This window comes from Diabrotica virgifera, chromosome 7, assembly GCF_917563875.1.
Source record: "Diabrotica virgifera virgifera chromosome 7, PGI_DIABVI_V3a".
Lineage (NCBI taxonomy): Eukaryota > Metazoa > Arthropoda > Insecta > Coleoptera > Chrysomelidae > Diabrotica > Diabrotica virgifera.
Window position 1 is genome coordinate 210,539,569 of NC_065449.1, and position 13,439 is coordinate 210,553,007.

The window sequence follows — 13,439 nt, forward strand, 5'->3', positions numbered from 1 at the left end:
AGTCAACTTCCACTCTTCATTTCAAAACGAATAGAAAAGATTTAAGCAAATTTCAACCACGCCCTCAAAGGTAATAACTCTTTCTCTTGCAAATAGGACTAAACCAAACGAAATTCTCCCAGATTATTCTAACATTCTCCCAAATGAGATAGCTATATCTCAGCTCAATATTCTTCCAGGCTTTTTCGCAACGATACTGCACGTGTAAACTTGTTGTATTACATAAACACACTCAGAGCAGTTATCTCTGCAGGGGAATTCACAACATAAACAAATCAGCTTCAAAACATCATATTTCGGTCTCAAAGTCGCCAAAAATACATTAGTAAAAGATTTACGAGTCCCGAGTCTTTTGGCGGTACAAAGCATATCGAGGTCCCTCAGACGAAAGAGAAATCAACATCCATGAGAACACAAAATCAATCCAACATTGCGAGAAACGAATTACGTAATACACTGACTCACAAACATGGTTAAAGGACTGAGTATACAGGGTTGAGCAAAAATAATAATGACTTTCGGGCCGTTACAAACTAAGCATCAAGTTCCTAAAATGTTATGTGTATCATATATTACTATATGGACATGAAACCTGGATCATGAAGGTTAATGTGATGAACAAATTAGAAGCCTTCGAGATGTGGCCATATCGTAGAATGTTCAAAATTTCATGGGCTCAACCCATTTTAAACATAGAAGTCTTAAACAGAATAGGTCAAGGCGAAGTTGACTTGATGAAAATAACAAACAAGAGAAAACTTGAATATTTGGGACATATAAGGAGAGGCAGCAGATGCCTACAGGATACTGCAGTTAATACTGAACGGAAAGATCGACGGAAAAAGCGGAATTGGTAGGAAGAAATAATCATGGATCCGAAACCTTCGTCAATGGACTGACTTATCAGCAGATGGATTTTTTACATGCCGCGCAAGATGGAGAACGATATCGGCAAATTGTCATGGAAGCGTTAAGCCACGCTTAAAATTTGGGCACGGTACTCAAAGAAGATGCAATCTAATAGCAATTTAATAACATTTAAAGGGTTTTTACCCATATATTTAATGGCTTTAAACATGTAGATATACAACGTACAATGTGTATACCTACCTAGTAGCAGCACTGAAGATGGAATATTATTTATTCTGATTACGTTCTGTAATTTAATAGTCCAGGGCGCATCTGTTTTTTTTTCTTGGGTTTGTATGACTGCGGACCTTAGGGTCCATTCGCCCATCTAACCGAGTTTGCTCATTTTTACATTAATTTCAACTACTCTATGTTTATTTTACTTCCCTATGTATACATTACAATATCATCATATCATTATTATTATTATTATTATTTTACATTCACATTTTTTACTTTTAGTTTTCATTATATTATTCATCTTTTTATTCAATTATATTTTTTTCCTTTTTTTTGTATCTTTTTTATTTTTTTTTGTTATATATATATATCTTTTTGTTTTTTTTTTTTGTTTTTTGTTTTTTGTTTTTTTTTTGTTTTTTTTTTGTTTCTTTTTTTTTTTTTTTGTTTTTTTTTTGTTTTTTGTTTTTTTGTTTTTTTTTTGTTTTTTTTTTGTTTTTTGTTTTTTTTTTCCATTACGGTAAGACTAAAACCCGATTCATCCTCGCGGAGGTTATTCGTCTTCTTAATGGTTTCTGTTTTTTTTTATTACATTGTTTTTACATTTTTTTTTACAATATTTATCTAATTCTAAATACAGATAGTTAACCATAGCTACTCATATTTCCAGTTTAATATTTTTAATATGCTCACATAATAAAATGACCAGTTGTGGATTATTACTTTGATTTAATAAGAATTTTAAATTAATTGGATGTGTTTTGAGATGGACGTTGAGAGGTGACTCATATTTTTTTGCAGAAATTGCTTGGAATTAACTCATATAATAATAATTGAGTTATCCTCCCACTCAAAAAGGTCCGGACCATTGTTTAAATAATCAAAATGTCAAAAAATGAAGGAAAAATTCGATGTTTTTCTTCGTTTTTTGATTATAACTTTAAAAGTATTCACTTTTGAGAAAAGTTGCACTGACAAAAAGTTGCGTTATTAAATTTCCTACAATATAGGATTGGTTGAAATTTTTTAAAATTGTCACCTTTGTTGCAAACTAGCAATAATTGCGAAAAAAACATAAAAAACAAATATTCACATTTTACATTTTTCAACCATTTATGCTACATTTATGCCTGGTTGCACCAACAAATCTTAAGCTCTAGCTTAGCCCAGCTCAGATTATAGATAGGGCCGCTTGAAGTCACACTTACGTTGTACCATAATTTTCGATTCTTATCTAAGTATTCCACGTGGCAATCCATTGTAGAGATGCATCAAGTCAAACTAGTTTGATTTTATTCAACAAACTTGACTTGACTTGAAAACCAAACTTTTTTGTAAAAAAGTTTGACTTGACTTGATTTCAATATCTTTAGGTTTGACTTGAAATCAAACTTCTTCAAACAGTTTGAAGTTTGAATATCATATTGCGCAACGTGTTTATTTCCAATTCTAATTGAGAGCGTACCGACTATTGTTTTGACTTATTTGGATAGGTCTGAATCTGCTACTCCGCAAATTAGTTTGTAGTTCATATTATTAAGAAGTATATGCTTGGCTTGCTTATTACGTTCGTTTTGAAGTGTGTGCTTTGTGAAATAATATCTGAACCTGAATATTTTTCGGCTCAGAATAAGTACCAGATCAAATTAAGTCTGATTTTGAAGGTATTCCCAGTGCAAAAATTAAGAGAAAAAAATCTGCATACTTTTGTATTATGTAAAAATAAAGAACAGCGTTATAAAATGACAAATAGTGAACTAATTCTTTAAGACGACATTGTAAAGTCGCAAAAAAATCATTAAACCTACTCTATCAAAAATATAATATTTTGTTGTTCCTTCATAAATTTTTGTTAAAGGGCCGTTCAAGTATGTATTACGAAAGGCAATTTTTGAAGCTCTTACAACCTCTTTATCCCATCTGTATCTTTTCATCTTTTGTTGTGAAGAAAGGTCCAGCTATTTATTGCAAACATGTGGTACTGTGCTTGATCTGGTTAATACAAATTTTAAGATTTTTTCACTTGAATACTATTGTCCTATTGTAACATGAGCGGCGCATGAGGGGACAATATAATACAATCCAGGGGTTCTATGTAAAATATAAACGAAAGTTAAAAAGTTGGGAGATTGTGATTCCGTAGTTTTTTTAATTTAAGTTAAAAAACAATGTTACTAACGCGCTGTTCGAACCCCCCTCCCCCACTTCTTGAAAGCTTCCAAAATTTGGTATGATAAAAAAACTATCCAACGAATTCTTTGTTTTAATCTAGTAACACTCAAATATAAAAAAGTTATATCGATAAAACGAAACTTGCCAGCAAGCAATTCTAAGTATACAGGAATCATCAAAAAATTTACCCTATTTTGATTATAATCTCTTCCTGTATCAAGATACTTTTATGTGGCACTCATTGTATTATTAATTTTCTTATCTTAATTGGCAACTAACATGTCAATCTCTACAAAAAAGTATATCTACTAAATAAATTATTTTTCAAACTCTTTCAAACTAGTTTGATAAACAGTTTGAATTTTCAAACCTGTACGATTGACCAGTTTGACTTGACTTGAATTATTTGTCAGAAGGATTGACTTGAGTTTGACTTGAAATTAAGTTAAACTCAAATCAAGTTCAAACTTTCAAGTCAAACTTGTGCAACTCTAATCCATTGTGGAAAGCTGAAATTTGATCTAAGACTCAATGGTACAACGCGTATGTTTCGTAAGCTGAGCTTAAGGCACGTCTTAAGCTTAAGATCTGTTGGTACAACGAGGCATTAGGACCTTTATATTTTACCCAGAAAAACTTTATGATATAATAAAACTATATTGTACATATCATTAAGATCGGTTCCATAGATTTTGTAAAATAAATTTTGCAATCCAGCTTTCGCAAAAAAATTCATTTTTTCAAAATGTTGCAGGACTGAAAATAAAGCAGATAGCAAGTTGATATTTTTTTACGTATTGAAGAATATTGTACCTTTCATTTGCAATTTCCAAAATTGAAAAAGGTTAACTACCACGGCGTCAGGGATTTTTTTAAATAAACATTAATTTTTGGTGTTACGCGCAGGACAGCGGTGTTCGATTCACACAAGTTGATTTCCACCAAAATTTCTTCCAATCTTTATCTAATATATTATTTTCTTACTATTTATATTTCATTGTATTTTAATATTTTAATTCCACAAAAATCAAACTAATTTGATTATTGTTTGTGAAATATTCTTTAAACAATTGCATATGTTTAAAAATAATAAACTTTTATTTATTTAAGTTAAAATATATGAACAAAGAAAGTTTTTGCTAAAAAAAGTGTTATTTAAAAGGACAGAGTATGTATGTGTTTTTATTTTGTAATAAACAAATTTATTTATTTATATCGAAATGTACTAAAAATTAAAATTTATCAATCATTATCAAAGGTCATTGGAATGCCCAATCAGAGCAAACGTATCCACTATCCTGCGCGTAGCACCAAAAATTAATATTTATTTAAAAAAATTTTTGACGTCGTGGTACTTAACCGATTTTAATTTTGCTAATTGAAAATAAAAGGTACAGTATTCTTCTATACGTAACAAAAAATTCAACTTACTGCCTGCTTTACTTTTAGTCCTGCAACATTTTGAAAAAATGAATTTTTTTGCGAAAGCTGGATTGCAAAATTTATTTTGAAAATATTTTAAAAACCGATCTTAATCAAATTTACCGTATTATTATATCATAAAGTTTTACTGGGTGAAATATGAAGGTCCTAAGTGTAGCACAAATGCTTAAAAAACGTAAAATGCGAATACTTGTTTTTTATGTATTATTCCCAATTATTGCTATTTTGCAACAAGGGTGACAATTTTTAAAATTTTTAACTAATCCTATATTGTGGGAAATTTAATTACGCATATTTTACATCAGTACAACTTTTCTCAGAAATGAATACTTTTAAAGTTATAATCAAAAAACCAAGAAAAAAATCGAATTGTTCCTTCATTTTTTGACATTTTGATTATTTAAACAATGTTCCGGACATTTTTGAGTGGGAGGATAACTTAAATATTATTATATGAGTTATTTTCAAGCAATTTCTGCAAAAAAATATGAGTCACCTCTTAACATCCAAATGTACTAATATGTTTACAGATTCGCCCTGGTCTATAACCCGAAATCCTAAATGATTCTTTTCATTTTATAAAAGATTTTTTACTTAAATGTTTGTGATATACAGAAACTCTACCAGAAACTCTACCGACAGACGAAGACAGGAGATTCCTCAGATAATTTTAAGACAATTTAACCCAATTCATCTAGTCCGAAAATGCTTCATATAGAAGCTAGAGCTATTTGAAGATGGCGTCTGGTAATTAGTTTTTCTTAAATATCTCCAGAACGCTTCTGTTTAGAAAAACGAAAATGGGTACACATATTTATCTTCCAGAGATAAATCGATTACATCCATTATCCATTGCAAAATAGTACCGGTCATAGGCGTCCGTTTTGGGTACGGTAACAGTTATATTATCGCATAACTGTTTTGTTTTTAATTTTTGGGAATTTTTGAGTCTGGATTATTAAAACGTAAGGTATTATAGTAGTAAAAGGAACTCTTACTTTAAGTCGATAGTATACACCGTTTTCTAGAAAAATCGATTTGAAAATTTTTCGTTTTTTGAATATAAAAAAATTAAAAAAAAAACTATTTAGGAAAACGAAAACTGGTACGTTTATTTATAATCCGGAGATGAATCGATTTCATTAATTGCGAATTTCGAATACCGGACATATGCGTCCGTTTTGGGTAGGTCAACGGTTATTTTATCGCATAACTTTTTTTTCTCTAATTTTTAAGAATTTTTGACACTAGATTAAAAACCCGGGAGTAGTTGCGCTCACTTCTGTAACTAGCCCAATAAATGACCGTTTTGGAGTGTAATTTTCAGGGGCAACTCCGAATTGCATGAAAATTTGGATTTAGGCTCGACTTACCCTCCACTTCAAAGTTGAATTTGTGCCGTTGGTTGCTTTTACTTGGGGGGTGACAGTCAGCCCTTCTCGGGGGGTGAAAAACGCGTGTTTAAAATAAGCTTGGAAATGGATAAATTTACCGATTATAAGCAACTTTCGTTCTATAAAGCTTTTTACGTAAGTCAATACTTTTCGCGTTATTCGCGATTTAATACTTTTCGCGAGTAAATACTTTTCAACAAAAAAACTACGTTTTCAGACCGTTTTTCGCAAATAACTCAAAAAGTAAATATTTTATCGAAAAAATATTCTTAGCAAAAGTGTAGCTTATAAAAAAAACCAAAAAAATGGTGTATCAGTAAATGTTATAAATTGAGTAAAAGCAAAGTTGTAGCTCATGAAAAATACGTTCTTATTCGTCTAATTCCTAATCGAATAATTCAACGCAAAATCACCAAAAAATTAAGCACTTTTCGGGAAAAGCTTATTAACATTTTTAAATTATCTAAAAAAAGGTTTATATTTGCTTTTTACAAAAGTTTCTAGCATCAAAAATAAACGAGTTACACTGAAAAAAAAAGTTTCCACTTTTTTGATAAAAAAATCGTGAAAACCTTCCTCTATTTAGCACCCTAAATAAAATTAATTGTTACTGCTTTACCATTTATTTTAACTGTATAGTATTGTTTATACGATCTGTAAATTTGATAGGTTTGAAGTGCTTCAAATGCTTGATAGTGCTGAAGTTTTGAAAAAAATTGGTTTTATAGTAAAAAAAAATTTGAAAAAATTTTTGAAAAATTTCCTTTTTTTTAAATAACTTCAAAAGTATTAGTAATAAGAAAAATCTTAAAGAGTAAAAAAATGTAGGTTTTTCTATTATAAATATGCTAGTTTCATTTTGTTTTTCCGTAAAACAAAAATTGGTTAAGATATGGATGCTCAAAATTTGCATACACTCGTGATTAGTGACCTGTTCAAGCTTTTTTAACTATATCCCTTTCAAAAATAAGCACTTTAAACCGGTAAGACTGACCGATCATATAAAAAATAGATAAGTAAATTGTTTGTAAAGCGGTCGCGATTAATTTCATTTGGGGAGCTAAATACAGGGAGATTTTCATAATTTTTTTACCAAAAAAAAGAGGGCCAACTTTATTTTGAGCGTAACTCACTTATTTTTAACCTTTTATATACAATTAAAATAAAGCTTTTTATAAACGCTTTAAAACAGTTTGAATGGGTTTTTTCCGAAAAGTGCTTAATTTTTCGGTGATTTTACCTTGAAATATTCGATTTGTAATTAGACGAATAAGAACGTATTTTTCATGAGCTACAACTTTGTTTTTACTCGATTGATAGACTTTACTGATACACTATTTTTTTCGGTTTTTTATAAGCTACACTTTTGCTAATGATATTTTTGTCGATCAAATATTTACTTTTTGAGTTATTTGCGAAAAACCGTCTGAAAACGTAGCTTTTTGTCGAAAAATAAACATTTTTAATCGCAAATAACTCGAAAAGTATTGACTTGCATAAAAAACTCTATAGAACAAAAGTTGCTTAAAATCAGTCAATTTATCCATTTCCGGTCTTATCTTGAACGTATGTTTTTCACCCCCGAGAAGGGGTGACTGTAACCCCCCAAGTAAAAGCAAACAACGGCACATTTTCAACTTTGAAGTGGCGGGTAAGTAGAACCTAAATCCAAATTTTCATGCAATTCGGAGTTGCCCCTGAAAATTACACGGTATCGCCGTATTTCCCGTTCATTTACTGGGCTAAACGTGAATAGTCGCGTGTTAGATTATATCTCAAAATACGAATTTAAATACGGATTTACAACAAATTTTTATTTTATAGTATTTTTATTTACTTGTAATAAATATTATTTCTAACAATTATTAAAGCTAATTGGCTCTCCCCAAAGCCATAAATTTCACAAAAAGAAGAAGAAAAAAAAATAAAAAAAATCCTACGTATTACTACACCCTTCCTCGAGGCACTTATGAACTTTTTTCAAAATTGCAAAATTTTTCATCAAGTTATCGCGAAAAAGGATAAAATGTGAGATTCTATCTAACGGCGCGACTACTCGCGGGTTAAATTATGAGGTATTCTATTACTAACAGTTACTCTTGCTTTAAGTTGGTAAAAATACACCGTTTTTTTCATTTTTTTTTCAATTTTTTTTTCAAATTCAGGAAACGGAAAATTTTCAAATCGATTTTTCTAGAAATCGGTGTGTCTTACCGACTTAAAGCGAGAGTACCTTTTTGTACTAGAATACCTCAAAATTTAATAATCCTGTATCAAAAATGCTTAAAATTTAAAGACAAAAAAGTTATGCGATAAAATAACCGTTGCCTCACCCAAAACCAGGGCCTATTTTACCACTAGGCCAGTGCGGCACCTGCCTCATGCCCGCATTTTAATGGGGCCCGGAAAGATCATCAAAAAATTTTTATTGCAATAAAACAAGATAAATTTTCAAATTTGTCAACTGTGGTCTTAGAACCACATGAGCCACACTTTGAAAATCTTTCTACGTATCATCCACAGTAGAATCAGAGATAAATGTGAAGAAAACCAGGATGAAACACAATTTGGCTTCAGAAATGGACTGGGAACCCGGGTCACACTCTTTGCACTAAATGTATTATTGCAGAAAGACGTATTTACTGTATTTATTGACTATGAGAATGCCTTTGATCGAGTACAACATCACAAATTAATTAAAATATTAAGGATAAAGGAGTTGATAGTCAAGATGTACGAATCATAGAAAAATTATACTGGCGTCAAACAGCGACAGCTTGCATAAATGGAAAATCAACAGAAATATGCAAAATACAAAGAGGTGTCAGACAGGGTTGTATACTGTCCCCACTGTTATTCAATTTATATTCAGATAGAATATTTAAGGAAGCGCTGCATAATTTGGAATGGGGTGTGAAAGTTAATGGAATTCTGATAAATACAATCAGAGATGCAGACGATACAGTTATTTTAAGTGATGATATGAATGGATTACAACACCTTTTAAATGCTATTGACAAAGTGGGAAGAGAGTTTGGCCTAAACATAAACTGTTCAAAAACAAAATACATGGTATTTAGCCGTTTGGCCCATCAAGATTCACGGTTATTTGTTGATGGTCATATAATTCAAAGAGTACCCAGTTTTAAATATCTTGGTTGCCATATTACTGAACAACTAGATTCAGATAAAGAGATAAAATGTAGAATCGGGATAGCCCGCACGACATTTTAAAAAATGAGGTCATTCTTCTGTAATGATAACTTGCAACTTAAACTTCGAAACGCATGATTAAATGTTACATTTGGTCAGTCCTCTTGTATGGTGTCGAAGCATGGACATTAAAAATATCGACCATTAATCGTTTGGAGGCCTTTGCAATGTGGCTGCACAGACGTACACTGAAAATACCATGGACGGCTACTCTGACAAGTGTGGCAGTCCTTAAGAGAGCAAATGCTGCCCGCGAGCTGCTTGAAAACATCAAATATAGAAAGATGGCCTATTTTGGACACGTAGTAAGGGGAGACCGGTATAATATTCTTCGACTTATTATGATGGGTAAAATCGAAGAACGCAGAGGAATTGGTAGAAAGCAGGCCTCTTGGTTGAAGAATATCCGGGAGTGGACAGGAATAGAGAAAGCAGAACAACTATTTAGAATAGCTCGAGACAGAGACAGTTTCGCCATGTTAATCGCCAACGTCAAGAGGACTTGATAGGGCACGTTAAGAAGAAGAAGAAGGTCTTAGAACAATTAAAAAATTTTATATCAATATTAACTAATTAACTTAATTAATATTATTATTAAATTATATTTAGGGGCACGAAAATTATGTAGTGCCTCGGGCCTGATTTGAAGTAAAATAGGTTCTGCCCAAAACGGACGCCTATGACTGGTACTAGAAATTCGCAATGGATGGAATCGACTTATCTCTGGAAGATAAATATGTGCACCAATTTTCGTTTTTCTAACTAGAAGCGTTCTGGAGGTTTTTAAGAAAAACTAATTACAAGTCGCCATCTTCAAAGAGCTCTGGTGAATTTGGTTAAATTGTCTTAAAAGCATCTGAGGAATCTCCTGTCTTCGTTTGTCGGTAGAGTTTCTGGACACCCTGTATACAGTCGACTACAGGAAATTAACTTTTCCTAGTGGACGCGAAAGAAGAGTAAAGTTTCATTGTTATGTAATAATAGTTCGTTATATAAACAAACAATGTTAATTACTAATAATGTCGTCTTAAATTATATATTCCAATGCCAACTTAAAAACAAATAAAAAGTATTTGACCTGTTCTTATTAGCCGACCAGACAGGTTCAAACATCTCACAGCACGCTCAGTTGTTAGTATTTCAAAAATATCATCTCCACCCACGACAACAACAATAATCTGGCAACTCCGCCGGGCGACAGATCAGTTGTAATCCGCGCTGTGCTTGCGATTCGGCGATTTTCAGTTATTCTGTATTCAGTCGGTCGAATACAGCCAGGTAGGCAACTACGCGTGACGATATCGAGACGCGCGCCGTGTGTCGTATTCGTACGATCGTGAAAAATTCAAAAAAACTTTCGAAAAAAAAGCGTTGTTGGTGGCTGTTGTTTTTGACGCAAAAAGTCAGTAGGTAAAATCGCACCGGCCATGTGTCTCAAAGTTTATAATTATATGGCCATTTTGTTGGTGGTGTGTTTGAGTGTTGTGATTGCGAAAAATGTGGATAATTTACGAGCTAAAAGAACTGCGGACGAGGGTAGTTGCAAACACGTTGGACAGTTCTTTAGTTTGAAGAATATTACTGTCTCGGACGTGTCTTCAAAAGGTATGTACTCATTTATTATATTCTTAGACTTAACTACGTTTTATTCTAATAATAATAGTGTTATTACAACTTCGAAACATTGCTAAAGAGATAAGGATGTATTTTTCTGTCATGGTGAACTGTTGTTTTCAATACTGATGGACTTGCATGCGCTTTTTAGTTTTATAGTCGGTTTATCAATTAACATTCATTAAAGCAATGTTTATCCCAATTGTAGATACATGATTTGTTTACAAAATGGTCGATATATTCGTAATCATTACATAGGCAACCTTTTGGTCTGTAGAATTAAAGTTCGAGAAGTTTTAAATACCTGATACTGGTTTTTTATAGATAAGACCGAGCAGACATCAGACACACAGTCTGCCAAGTATCAGGGTCGACCTAGGACATTGGTTATAACTCTATACCCTTAAATTTATACTTGATTATTTAATACACTTAACATAACATAAATTTTATTATAAGTATAGTGTGAGGCAAAATTACAAACAAACAACAAATAATACAGTTAATCATTTGAAAAAAATGATAATATCCCTGAAGATCTGAAAAAGTACGAACAGCATTAGGAGCAAGTTGTCAATACACAGTGGCGCACCGAGAGGAGGTTTTAGGGGTTAAAACCCCTCCCCATATAAAGGATAGTAGGAAAATGTCACTTGTCTTAACCAATTATACAAAAAATTTTCTGTGCCCAAGCCAAACCCCTTTCTGTTGCGGCTAGTTTATTAATACTTTTCTTTGTTAGGGTGCAGGTTTGACATCCCTATGTCATGCACTGGTTGACCACTTTGCTCCTAAATATTGTGATCTTTTGCGGTTCTTAATAAGTATCCAACTTAGTTTGTCTTGCTCTTCTAGCGGTTTCCGCACTTGATACTTTTTGTCAAGTTTCAGAAATTCGTCTTCCCCAATGGGAAGACGATCAGTGGGGAGACCACGAAAACGATGGAACGACAACTTACTAGAGGCACATTGAAAAAACAGACAGAGTAATGTCTATAAAAAAAGAAGAAGAAGAAGACGTTTTAGAAATTGGTGTAGGTAGATAATATATTCTTGGACTTGTTCTATCTCTAGAGCTTCACGATCACGATACGATATAATATCGATACTTTTTAGGTATTGAGTATTGTATTGGTTATGCCAATGAAGTATCGTATCGTGTATCGATATCGATAATACTTTCTTATAAAAATATCATATTGATATTGATTACGATATCGATACAATACTCAATAAAATATCGATATAAAAATGATTAAGTTAATTAAAAAAACGATTCGTTATTCATTCATCGCTCTCTTTATTAAAAAATCTCTTAAAATCAACAAGAAATAGGATAAATTACATTGTAACCTCGCAAATATTATCCTTTAAAGAGCTCTTCATCCATCTGTTCACACAAATGAGTTCTTTGATACTTTTAAAAAGCATCTTTTATTCGTTAGTACCAGCGCTGCTTCAGAAAAAGGCCGCTCGACTGGTACGGACGTCGCTTGGACATAAAAAATATCGCTAGCCAACCGAGATAAAACGGAGAAAACACTACTATGTATATAATTTCCTCCATAATAAAATATTTGTGTCTGGTCCAGGTCTTGGAGATTGTAAGTAGTTTTAATTTCCTTTTCAAAAACATCCATATTATCTGATGATTTTAAAAATAAAATATCGAAATTGATTGACTTATTGGGTTCATCGTCCTTCTCTCTCGCACTAATGGAGATGGAGAGCCTTCGCGTTTGTGCCTCTTATAACTCTTATATAATATTTTAACTGTTTAATAGGCCTTATCTTATGCAGCACTCAGGTGGCGTTTTATTTATTTTTTTTTTGATATCGATATTCTCAATAATATCGAGGCAAGCGTATCGACAATACAAGGGTATTGTATTGATTTCAGATAATGAGTATCGTATTGACATTAATATTGCTAAGGTATGTATTGTATCGGTATCGTATTGATTTTCGATACGATGTCAATACAATATCGACATTTTTATCGAATATTGTGAAACTCTATCTATCTCATTGCCGTTTATAGCTATACGTTTGGGGTGGTCTATGTTAATTGGTCTTGGTTTTTGTCATATTTATTTTCATTCGTGTATATCTGCTAGTTCCTCCAACATAGTTTGTAATTCCTCGAATGTGCATGCTATAATCACGATGTCGTCAGCGAATCTTAGGTGGCTTAACATCTTGCCACTAATGTTGAGCGGAAGTAAAAATTGAGCTTGAAATATCAGAGGGGAGTTGTGTGAATAAATATTATATTGTGAATTGTGACCGCTTTTATTTAAAGCGTACGTGGAGGGTGGAGGAAAGCATACTGAAAGCTGTTGAATCGGAAACAGCAGGGATAAAGGACCAAACAAATATCTTGGCGGAGAAACCTTAAATTGCAATTCAAATAACTCTTTAGGACAACCGTTTGAAAAGTTGGAATCGCCATGATGATTGCCAATATCCAGGCATGGCATATGAGAAGGACTGCCTTTTTCTTGAACTTCCGAT

General features: G+C 32.3%; 1 protein-coding gene across 1 annotated transcript in view; it reads left to right on the plus strand.

Moving 5' to 3' along the window:
• Positions 1-10,553: 10,553 nt before the first annotated feature.
• LOC114340589 (division abnormally delayed protein) overlaps positions 10,554-13,439 on the plus strand; it is a 1,420,234-nt gene continuing 1,417,348 nt past the window's right edge. Inside the window, exon 1 of the mRNA XM_028291358.2 lies at positions 10,554-10,916. Coding sequence (XP_028147159.1) covers positions 10,739-10,916 — 178 coding nt within the window. The 5' untranslated portion in view covers positions 10,554-10,738. The remainder of the gene's footprint in view (positions 10,917-13,439) is intronic.